The sequence below is a fragment of the Schistocerca americana genome, chromosome 1 (assembly GCF_021461395.2).
Source record: "Schistocerca americana isolate TAMUIC-IGC-003095 chromosome 1, iqSchAmer2.1, whole genome shotgun sequence".
Classification (NCBI taxonomy): domain Eukaryota; kingdom Metazoa; phylum Arthropoda; class Insecta; order Orthoptera; family Acrididae; genus Schistocerca; species Schistocerca americana.
In genome coordinates, this window is record NC_060119.1 from 828777723 (window position 1) to 828790256 (window position 12534).

The following is a 12534-nucleotide window of genomic DNA, read 5'->3' on the forward strand; positions in this document are numbered from 1 at the left end:
TGATTTGTTCGGTGTGAAGTACTTGAAACTGTGCGTTACATAGTGTACCTACGTCATGACGCCAATAACTGTTCTTACGTAAGATTGCTTACGAGTATAAAGTTCAGTTCCAATATAATTATTCTTGATCCGGTAAGGAACTGGCAGTCGTTGGTTATTCCATTAATGACATACTTTGAAAATCTTTCTTTCAAATTTTCCACTAACTGCTGTTAATTAAAAAACTAGTTTACGTAATTAAAAATATATAAAGTTAACTGAACTTGGTTTCTAATCGTCATTGCTAAAATACTGAGAGGTGGCGATTCAGTTATAACTTCATCCACTTCTCTCGGTTTTGCATTATTCTTTGGAGTAGATGCCTTTTCCCCACAGATTAGGGACTTCAGGTACACGGTCATATAGAAAAGCCTAATTAGCCAGAGAGGTAGCTGGGTTATATGTGCAGTACTTTAAGACCGTTGTCTATTGCAACGCTGTGTTCTGTTTCCTTCATATGTTTGGCCATAGCTGACTTGTTAGCTTTTTACAGTCTCAACATGTTCTTTAAAATAGGATTTAAAATTTCTGCCTATTTGGCCAATGTCTGAATGTCACTTGATAACTTCTTGAGTCGCTCAGTTTCTCAGCTAGATGTCATGAATCAGTTTCTTCCTTGGGTTGTTGGTAGTGTAAAAGTGATTCTGATATCTGTGTTTTTAAACAGCTTGGCTATTTTGTTTGAAATGTCCGCTAATACTTTGTTTTGCTATGTTGTTGTGGGTGGTGGCCTTGTAGGTTTGCTTTCTTTCGTTTTTTGTTATGTGTTGTGAAAGTGTATTTATTCCAAGTTCATGATAGCAATTGTTATTGAATTTGCATGTGTTGATTTCTGGCTCATAGTCTGCAGCAGTGAGTGAGAATTTCTATGCACTGCATGCAAAACTCTGAAGGCGGCTTGTTTTTGTGAGTTGGGATGTGCATGTGGTGTGTGTATGAGTGAGTGGGGGGGGGGGGGGGGGGGGACGGAGGTCAATGTCCGAGTGTAAGTAGGCTGTTTAGGTTTTCTTATTGGTAACGCCACGTAGCGCTCTGTATGAAAATTACTGGCTGTGCTGTGTGCAGTCTGTGGCTGGTTTGCATTGTTGTTGGCTATTGTAGTCTTGTGCAGCTGGATGTTAACAGCGCGTAGCGTTGCGCAGTTGGAGGTGAGCCGCCAGCAGTGGTGGATGTGGGGAGAGAGATGGCGGAGTTTTGAAATTTGTAAGACTGGATGTCATGAACCGCTATGTATATTATGACTATTAAGGTAAATACATTGTTTGTTCTCTATTAAAATCTTTCATTTGCTAACTATGCCTATCAGTAATTAGTGCCTTCCGTAGTTTGAATCTTTTATTTAGCTGGCAATAGTAGCGCTCGCTGTATTGCAGTAGTTCAAGTAACGAAGATTTTTGTGAGGTAAGTGATTTGTGAAACGTATAGGTTAATGTTAGTCAGAGCCATTCTTTTGTAGTTATTTTTGAAAGTCAGATTGCGTTGCGCTAAAAGTATTGTGTGTCAGTTTAAACACAGTCATGTATAATTTTTCTAAGGGGACGTTTCACGAGTTTCTTGGTTGTCTGTGTACATTGACGTTCAAGTTCAGGGTATGGTTTGTATTGGTTGTTGTCTCATAAAAATTATTTTAATGCCTTTCTGGGGTTTTGTGGGGAAGTGGATGTTTTTGTGTGATCTACTGAATCTACTGTTTCTTCTCCAGTCCTATTATGTACCATGAATGTGTCATCCACATATCTGCAGTACTTCACAATTTTCTGGTTGATATTACTTTTGTTCTCCAAAAATTTATTTTCAAGGTGGCTAATGAATATTTTTGCAATGATCCTACTATGTGGATTAGAAATTGCTAGGCCCATATCCTGTTTACACGTTTACCTCTGAATGTGGAAAAATAGTGGTAGAGAACAAAATCTAATAACTCTGTTAGTTAAAATACTTCAGATGTGGACAGTGTTCGTTATTTTAATAAATTGTTTCTAATTATGTCTTTGGATTCTTTGATGGATATTCTGATGTATGAACTTGCTACACCAGACAAATAAGCTTCGCATTGACTGGGACCTGAAGCACTTTCATGCCTTGAGTTGGTTGGTAGCTACTTTTTACTGCATAGGAGGTTTGAAATTTAAATTGCCCGAATAGCCGAGAACATTAATGCGCCACTTCTTGTATTCAGGCAGGTGTGCCGACCCAAAATCGAATCCGCCCAGCGGATCAATGACAGTGCCAATGCTCCATCCTGCCTGGATGCGCTTTAAATATTTAGAAAATGTTTGCACACTTCCACATAGCACTATACCCAGACAATTGGGGAATTCATATTCCCTACCAGGGCGATATGGAGTGGCAACACGAAAGGCATTTGGCCAACCCTTAAATTAACCATGACAAGTATGATAGCATCAACTCTGACCCTGAGCAGATTCAGGACAAAAGCAAAAGAAAAAAAATACAGAAGAGGAAGAACGAGAGTTTTACAATTTACACTGAGGTGACACAAGTCATGGGATAGCGGTATTCATGTATACAGATAGTGACGACATCGCGTACACTACGTATATATTAGCAGTGCTTTGGCCAAGCTGTCGTTAGTACTTGGATTATTCATGTGAAAAGGTTTTCGACATGATTATGGCCGCAACATGGGAATTAGCAGAGTTTTAATACGGAATGCTAGATACATGGAAATTTCCATTTCGGAAATCGTTGGGGAGTTCAATATTCCAAGATTCACAGTGTCAAGAGTGCACCGAGAATACCAAACTTCAGGCATTACCTCTCACCACTTATAACAAGGTGGCCGACGGCCTTCACTTAACGACGGAGAGCAGCGGCGTTTGTATAGAGTTGTTAGTGATAACAGACAAGCAACACTGCGTGAAATAACAGCAGATATCAATGTGAGACGTACGACGAATGTAGACGTTGGGACAGTGCGGCGTCTGACTCGAGTGCCTTTTCTAACAGTACGACATCGTGACCATATCGGTTGCACCATAGGCGACTGTAAAACCGTGGCCTCGTCGGATGAGTCCAGATATCAGTTGGCAAGAGCTGATACTAGGATTCGAGTGTGGCACAGTCCCCACGAAACCATGAATCCAAGTTCTCAACAAGGCACTATGCAAGCTGATGGTGGCTCCATAATGGTGTGGTCTGTCTTAACATGGAATGGACTGCGTCCTCTGGTCCAACTGAAACGATCATTGGCTGAGAATGGCTATGTTCGGCTACCTGGAGACCATTTGCAGCCATTCATCAACTTCATGTTCCTAAACAATGGTGTCTTGTTATTGGGCCACATATGTTCGCGATTGGTTTGAAGAACATTCTGGACAGTCGCAGAAATGATCTGGCGGCCCAGGCCGCCCGACATGAATCCTATCGAACAGTTATGAGAGATAATTGAAAGGTCAGTTCATGCACAAAATCCTGCACCGGCAACACTTTCGCAATTATGGACGGCTATAGAGACAGCATGGCTCAGTATTTCTGCAGGGGACTTTCATCGACTTGCCACATCAAGCTGCTGCACTGCGTCGGGCAATAGGAGGTCCGACACGATATTAGGAGGTATCCCATGACTTTCGTCACCTCAGCGTATATTGGTTTTGTAAGATTTAATGTAGCTTTCTCATACCTGTGTACTTGGTTGGTTCATAGAAGTTTCAACAGGTCTGATGGCTAAATCAGTTTTAGGGTTTTTTGTTGGTCCTGTAACAGTCAAGCTGTTGTGTTCTTTATTATTAATATCTGAGTTTCTTCTCTTTTGAATAAAAAAACATCTTTTATTGAAGTGCTTCTTTAATCTTTTATTGAACTCCAGTGTGGAAAAACGAGATCCTCAATGAAATTACCGAATTCAAAATCTCGCCATCTGCTATTCAGTTCTATTAAAATAGAAAGTACATAACAATTAAGAAAATATATGAATCTGTGTTCCATAAGCAAAATCTTAGTGATTCTTTAAAATAATTTTTATACTTTTCTTATTAACATCAAATTATCACCGTCTTTCTTGCTGTAAGTGTATATTTCGTCGACCAACACCAGAGATGCATCGCCAAAGTGTGCAAAATTAATAGCAAGTGACAGAAAACACCAGGATCGATAGATCGATAGTTAAATCGAAGCAAGACTTGTTTTACCCGCCATCTTGTTTCTGCTGCACAGCATAGTTAACCCTGTTGAAACGTTTTAATTTTCCCTTGCAAGTTCATAAACAGTTGTTCATAAGATTCAAGGAACCATATCAATGGCTGAAATTGATGTGTGTTTCTTATGCACAAGGTCAGTGATTATTTAATGTTTATTATGTGAACAGAAGGCCAATGAAGTAAATATTCCCTCATATGAAGTTATCTGTCTCTTTCTTTGCAGGATGGCCACAGCATATTCCAGGACTGTGCAGACTGGCCTCAATATATATGTGTTTACTTTTTTCAATTTTTTTGTATTTGCAGCCTGAATATGAGCTTTTTACCTCGAAACATGTTGCTTCATTAAATGATCTACGTACTCAACAAATTTTGTGACTGGTACTGTTCTCTGAATACACATTTCACAAAATTTTTAACGTATCATATCAATTGAAATCAGGGAATAAACAACTGGTGTGTACTTAACACAGTTTTTAGTTTTACTAGAAAAGAGAAACAGTAGTTGAAGGGTATTTATCTTTAGATGGTTATTCTTTAGGAAAGCTAGCTGTTTGTGCCCATGTTCGCATGTATAATAAATGCGTTTCAATTAGTCTGCCTTGCACAAAACTCAGTTTCTTGTTTTTTCCTCTCATTCGTGTTTCTGTGATGTTGCACAATCACCAGGAGGTTTCGGTCACTTTCAGTTAATATTACTCGAACAACAAAATGTCCAGCTAACTAAAATTAAGGGAATCCAACTGCAGATGGCGTAACATCATTGAAACATCTATGGCTGAAAATAAAAATCATACTCATACGGCTGAACAATTAAAGCATGCTATTGTGTAACATTCATAATGTGAAGATTCAAAGCAATAATCAAAGATTTATTTCTGTACCGAAAAATACTCGTAACTATGGTACAGCAAAATCCCAAAATGATTTTGATGCTTGATAACAGAAAGTATCCATAGCATCGATCAAGGCAGAGTTATTATTTTACTTTGACTTGTTGTTTTATTTGAAGTGAAATTAGAAACTGAATTTGTCTTACGGAGCATACAGATATGCCACCCATCTGTCATACATATCCGTACTTGTCCCATCTCTTTAACATGGAAAAACCGTATCGCAAGCAGGTCTGATTAGTTACCTTTTAAGTAATGGAGCCATGGCGGCGAATGAGTGAAAATTCTAATTGCACTTTTATCATAAAAATAATAAACAACCAACCATTCCAGGATACTAAACAGATGATGGATTTATGTCGAGTACTCTAAACAGAAAATTCAGGATAGTTTAAATGAACGATCTCGTCTCTTCTCTTCTCCTTGTTTGAAGATAGTTCAAAATAAATTGACTAGGAAACTATTCAAGGAAGTAACAACGTGTTCACCTCACATAACAAATCGTGAGTTAGATGGCTGAGGACGCATAAGTCGAAATTTTAGGCTTTATCCTCTTATTCAATACTCCTGCTGTAACAATTCATTTACTGCTTGCACCTCAACAGGACTCCTCTCGTGTTTTCTCACTGAGAGTATAAATTGCAATCATAACAGCACAGAATGCCGCTGTTCCTGCAAATGAGAGGAAGCGCATGAAAAGCAAAGAACCTGTTGTGAGGTGGTCTTTTGATGATTCGATAGTTGTGAATTATCACCTCACTTCTTAAGAGGCAGCATTTATTTCATTTCATATGCGCAATTAATTGTACCACTGTGATACAACTGATTATTAAGATTATGTGATTTTGGACACTTGACAAGAGAAATCGAGTTTTACCACAATTAACTGCAAGGATGAATGTGGTACTCCTACACCATTCACTGTTATACTTTATTCCATTTGCTTCGCAAGTAACATTGAATGTTCTTACTGGTACTATGAGTTACAGCTTAACTTACCCGTCGGGCTAGCCTCGCGGTCTAACGGTCTGGTTCCCCGGCACGAATCCCCCCGGCGGATTAGTGTCGAGGTCCGGTGTGCCGGCCAGCCTGTGGATGGTTTTGAAGGCGGTTTTCCATCTGCCTCTGCGAATGCGGGCAGGTTCCCCTTATTCCGCCTCAATTACACTATGTCGGCCATTGCTGTGTAAACACTGTCTCCATGCACGCGTACACCATAATTACTCTACCACGCAAACATTTGAGGTTACACTCGTCTGATATGAGAAGTTCCCAGGGGGGGAGAGGGAACGGTGGGGTGGGTGGACTGCTGTGACCTGTTGTCGGGTTGTGAACCACTGAGGGCTACCGCGGGACGAAGCCTCTCTGTCATTTCTAGGTCCTCAGTTCAATACACACACACAATACAGCCTTAATAATGAGAAATACATTTGAGTTGCTTCTAGAAGTAATTGAACTGCTTGTTACAAGAAGTCGTTGTGCAGTTGGTGGTAAATGATTTATTTTTGGTTTTCATAGGTTAGGATCCTGACTGTGAGAGATGTTGGATGGCATACAGTCCATTGATAGATATGTGAGCAAAACATGCACCAGCAGTTTCTTCAGCCCTTACCTGGGCTCATGTGAGCGGTGCGCCTCGTAGCTGTTGACGAAGAAGCCGGCAGAGCGGTCACGCACAAGTCTGCCAGAGAAGGGCAGCTCCAGCTGGTACACGTGTCCAGGCACCAGCTCAGAGCTAAGTGTCACCACGTACCACTGCCTGCCCAACTCTTTGTTCGTGCTCGACACGGAGATGGTAGGTCCGCTGAAACATGGAGCAGTGGACGATAAAACCAAGTGACATCTGTGAATTATTTCTGTCAATTCATAGACACACAAGGCACTCCTTAGATCCTAGTATGAAGAACGCCCAAGATTATAGAATAACTTATTTTTAGGAAAATGGTTCCTTCATGCTTCAGAATAAAGTAATTCAATAAAACATTTTCTGCTTATAAACAGTTAACCCATGCATTGCTCTACATTTCACACTTAGATGGGTTTTAAACGAAAATCTTAACAATGCAAAATGCGTTTGCTTGTTGAAACTTAAGAAATGAGGGTTACATTGTAGAGTCAGTGATAAATGATTTCTTTTTCTTTTATGCTAGAATACTCACCCTAAGCAGACACACACTACTGCTTAAAAAAGAGTCTTTTCCGATCGTAGAATTCAGTAGTCAATAACTTACTGCCAGTTCACAATTTCCACTCGCACAAAATAACCACATTCATTGAAGGAAATAATTAGTACTTTACTGTAATAATGAGCTTACTGCGAACATTAATCTTTAGACGTAATTGAATACAACTTATTAAACTACCAAAAAATGCCCACAGCAGAAGTAGTTGAACTAACAGAATTACTAGACCTTGTCCTATACCACAACCATCTCACATTCAACGGCAAAATGTATAAAGAGGCTATGATATTCTTGTCACATCTGGCCTCCTTTGTCATCATAGGGCAGTTTTTAAATCTTATTAGATCAATGATGCCTCCCTAGGATATTGAGCAACATTAGCGGGAACCAGACTGTGACTCGCTCCCCTGCATATGTGTTAACACGGCCGACGTCTATCCACGTGGTGGACAGAGAAGTATGCGTCTGACTTGGGATAATTTGAAGATGACATTTTTGCCTTTCTGCACTGACTTCAAAGGCCCAGATACCGTGGTATCACTTGGCTTCCGTGGGAATGTCGGTTCCGCTCAACTTCATAACTTTCTTTTATTCAGTCTGCATCGTGCATCATACCAACTAGTACATGGCACCCACGAGCCAACCATCCAGATAACACTGCATCGGGCCACTGCCGACCTCGTGAAAGTAAACTACGCGTCTTGTACGCAAAAAATGGGAAGTTCACTGACCTTTCCTCGATTTTCGGTAATTTTGTTACATTTATCGTCCATCGCATTGGCAATAGCTTGGAGTCCTCCCTCCCCTCCACGTTCAAGTTTTGATAAGGTGGAAGTGTAGCATGAGAATGTTACTTTTTGTGCCTTTGGGGACGAACTGTTGGAATAATCGCGAGCTAACCGTATTCTTGCGATGTTTGGCACACGTTGATGATCTGGAGAGATGTAATCTTTCACAATCTGCTGTAGTGCGAGCTGTAATCTGGGCAGCTCGCTGCTCATTTGTTTCGGGTATCCTAATTTAATTCCAGTTTGTATTTTGTTTCTTTAATCTCGTATCCGTGAGCTGCACAGATAAGGATAACCTGGTGCTTTACACTCCATGCACTCTCCCTTTTATTCGATACCTCCCACAGTGTTAGCGTCAACCTTGTTACAATAATTCAGTAACTCGTTTATTTTTGTTCTTTGATAACTTTTGATTATTCTTTGTGAAACTCAAGAGTAAATAAAATTCCGTTAAAGGTAGACTTGACCTCTGTTTCAAGATCCTATAACTCTTGATTAGGCAGGTTGCCCATTGCGTACAGTGGCTACATTAGGCGATAGGTTATTGATAATTTCATTCTGTAATAGGAAAGAGCATGGCATTCCACTAGTCATCACTAGCACACTTACTTAAGAAGGATGTAGGCCTAGTAGTGGCTAGTCAACTCAGTGGCATCATTTCAAAAAATTTCATTACCATCCTGAAAATAAACTTTTGAACAACAAAGATGACATCACCCAGGAAACTGTGCGGTACTGCAAATATTCAGATGACACAGTTATGGTATATAATGAGACTGAAGAAGAAACATAAACTTTGTTAAGTAGGATCAATGATTTACACAAAAACATCCACTTCACCATTGAACCTCAGAAAGACAACAAAATATATTTTTAGACATAACAAAATTAATACAAACTATACCCTGGACATCAATGTGCACAGAAAGCTAACAAACACAGACACTGTCATTAATAACCCCTCCGCACATAGCAACTCACATAAACTAACTGTATTCAGAGTTGTTGCATGCAAGGCACAAAAGTTCCGACTTATTGCTGCAGACTATGAGACAAATCTTACCGCAGTCAAATTCATTGCACATAACAGTGGCAGTCATGAACAAGAAATAGATGCACTTAGATAATACACAACAAAAAGTAAAATAAAAATAACCGACAAGGTCACCTCGCACAAGGACATACCAAAACCTACGTATCTAACAATGTCAAGGGGTCATTTCAAAGAGTATACCCAAGTGATTTAAAAATAAGGATGCCAGAATAACTTCTGCCATCACCAACTGGTTCATGAAATCTCACAACGAGCTCAGAAACTGAGCAAGTCAGGAATTCCTGTGTTCAGATGTTTCATAAAAGAACTGTCCCTCTCAGAGCTGAGGTGGAGCCCAAATGGTAAGCTACGAAATATAGCCTACTCTTGACTCTTATGGAAAAGAACGATAGAAACTATCGAAAAATCGTGGAAGAATGGCAACGTTAACTCGGTTACATACCCATAAACTTTAAAATATATGGCTGAGTATACCACACTTAACTGGAAACCCTGTTCTCGGTAATATGTAATGCTATAGAGGTAAATGAAATAGTAGATACGTAAGACTATTAAGCTATTTTGAGAGATCCGCAATTCGTATTGGGTTATCGACTACACTCAATGGTGTTAGTTGCCAACACATTGGACTCGTATGCAAGAAGAGTGAGGTTCAAATTCCTGTTCGTCCTTTCAAATTTAAATTTCCTGTGGTTATCCTAAATCGTATACGCAAATGCTACAGCGCTTCCTTTGAAAACGATACAGCGAATATCCTTCCCCATCCCCTCTTTCGTTGTGATCTTATGGTCTCACTAACGATCTCGTCGTTAATGGATCCTTAACATTAAACCTTCCTCACAAAGCCGTTACAGCTCTGATCGTTAGGTCTCTAGACTATCCAGTGGCGGCCGGTACTCCTGCTACAGACTTTGAGCGGAACTCCTGTGACACTTACGCTAGTGGAATTTTTTCCCTCTTGAAACCACTCTCTGAGGAAACTGGATAAAATACAGGTCTCAGCTGGCAGTAGCAGTGCTGAAATTTCCCCAATGTTTTCCTCCAACAGTAGTTCATTAATTTTTTCTGTATATCGCCAGAACGTTACACCAAAAGAGTGGATGGAAACCAGCCTGACAGAAGTGCGTAAGAATCAAGCAACTGTCGTCTAGTCTGCAAGGGATACGTGAAACAGACAGCAGAGAGTTCAATGAATCAGCCATAATTAAGTTTCAGCCCAAATTTAAGATGAATACTACAATTCATTATAAACAAGGAAATTCAGAAATGAATGCAGAAGAATAACATCAAAAGAAAATACTGAAATTAAGCTTTTGAAACAAAAAGTAAATACATAATTAGGACTTTCGCGAACAGTGTTGTATTCAGTTAAGGCTTCCGGGCTGAGTGGACGAGGATGATGTATAAAACAGCTTACTAACGTTTCGTCTCCATCTGCGGCAGATATCTTCCTAGATAAATGGTTTTTGACAATTTTAACTCTCAAGATTCTCCCACAAATGAGGAGGATGGTTAGTAAATAATTTTATATATCGACTACGCCCTTTCCTCTGAAGATATCTCACACAAATGGGGACGCAACGTCAGTAAATAATTATACACAACGACCAAGTAGTCTCAGCTCCGAAGTTTTGACCAAGTTATAAACGTGCGTTAATACACTGAAGCTCCAAAGAAACTGGTATAGGCATGCGTATTCAAATACAGATATACATAAACCAGTAGAATACAGCGCCGCGATCGGTAATGCCTATATAAGTCAAGTATCTGGCGCAGTTGTTAGATCGCTTACTGCTGCTACAGCGGCAGGTTATCAAGATTTAAGTGAGTTCGAATGTGGTGTTACAGTGGGCGCACGAGCGATGGGACACAGCGTCTCCGAGGTAGCGATGAAGTGGGGATTTTCCGTACTACCATTTCAGGAGCGTACCGTGAATATCGGGAATCCCGTAAAACATCAAATCCCCGACATCGATGTGGCCGGTAAAAGATCCTGCAAGAATGGGACCAAGAGAATCATTCAACGTGCAGAAGTGCAACCCTTCCGTAAATTACCGCAGGTTTCAACTCTGGGCTGTCAACATGCGTCAGTGTGCGAACCGTTCAATCCCCCAGACATGAACATTATTGAGCATATCTGGAATGCCTTGCAAGGTGCCGTTCAGAAGAGATCTCCACCTCCTCGTACTCTTACGGATTTATGGACAGCGCTGCAGGATTCATGGTATCAATTCCCTCCAGCACTGTTTCAGACATTAGTCGAGTCCATGCCATGTTGTGCTGCGGCACTTCCGCTTGCTCACGGGGGCGCTATACGATATTATTCAGGTGGACTAGTTTCTTTGGCTCTTCAGTGCAAAAGAGAATAGGATGTGGGAAACAGAGTAGAAAATTGTCTCTGTGCCATTAGAGCTATGTTTGGAAAAACGTAGAGTGAGAAATATCCCCAGTGCTACTATATGTTTGGAACAATCTGTAATTCACCTGGTCTGGATATAATACACTAGTTGTCTGATTGGCGCTAGACAATCTGGGAGAATAGGAAGATGAATTATAGCACCAAAGCTGAGCAATTTCTAGTTGACCAACAGAAGGATAATGCTCATCAGTTTACATTTTCTGTGCTTACAGCCTACTATGAAGAATGTGGGCAGTGTTATAAGTTGAGCCCATGAGAAGCTGGAACGATAGGAGAAATTCTAGCTACTCTATCTCGTTAGGAGACATCGTCAGACCAGTGAAACAAGTGTAGATCTTACACGTGTTTTACATACGAGTGACATGGTAAATTATCTTAGAACTTTTAGAATTCAGCTATCCACAGAACGGCAATAAATGGTGTGCTTTAAAAATACACAGATTTCCTCTTACACCCCTTCAAGAAATTTTAGGCTATATGATCCATATCTAGATATAGGTTTCTAGTTTAGTTCCTTTCAACTTCACTCAGTGTAGGCCACAGACGTTTATGTCTGTGGAATATTTGCACACCTAATGACGAGCCATGAAGTAAGCAGTTGACCCAGAGTCTAATTTCCGCGCTTCATAGTGTTTTGTGGAGTCAATGGCTCCAAAGTACCAATGAGCCCATGTGACCTCGAATGGGAGTTTTCTCGTACTGGAAGGAGAAACACGATCGGGTGACACTGCCTTCACTAAGAAGGCGCAATGGGGCTACTACGAGAAGAATACAGAGCCCAGTGGCAGCGGACTTCGACTGACAAGAACTTCTTTCGTTGCTTTTAACTTTCCCATCAAGGGCTAGCAGAGACATGATTCTGTTGCTATGAAAACTCCTTTGCCTTTAGTTTACGGTATTTCTATAGTCGTTCCGTGTTAAGGCAACATGACAGTTATTAGAAAATAAACTGGTTTGTAAAACAACCGTTTATACATCGGGGACGTTCATCCTGTCAC

The 12534-nt window shown here is 40.4% G+C and overlaps 1 protein-coding gene across 1 annotated transcript in view; it reads right to left on the bottom strand.

The window, feature by feature from the left end:
* Positions 1-12534, bottom strand: part of LOC124546401 (aminopeptidase N-like) — a 263906-nt gene that overhangs the window by 198068 nt on the left and 53304 nt on the right. Inside the window, exon 3 of the mRNA XM_047125035.1 lies at positions 6705-6896. Within this exon, the coding sequence (XP_046980991.1) occupies positions 6705-6896 (192 nt within the window). The remainder of the gene's footprint in view (positions 1-6704; positions 6897-12534) is intronic.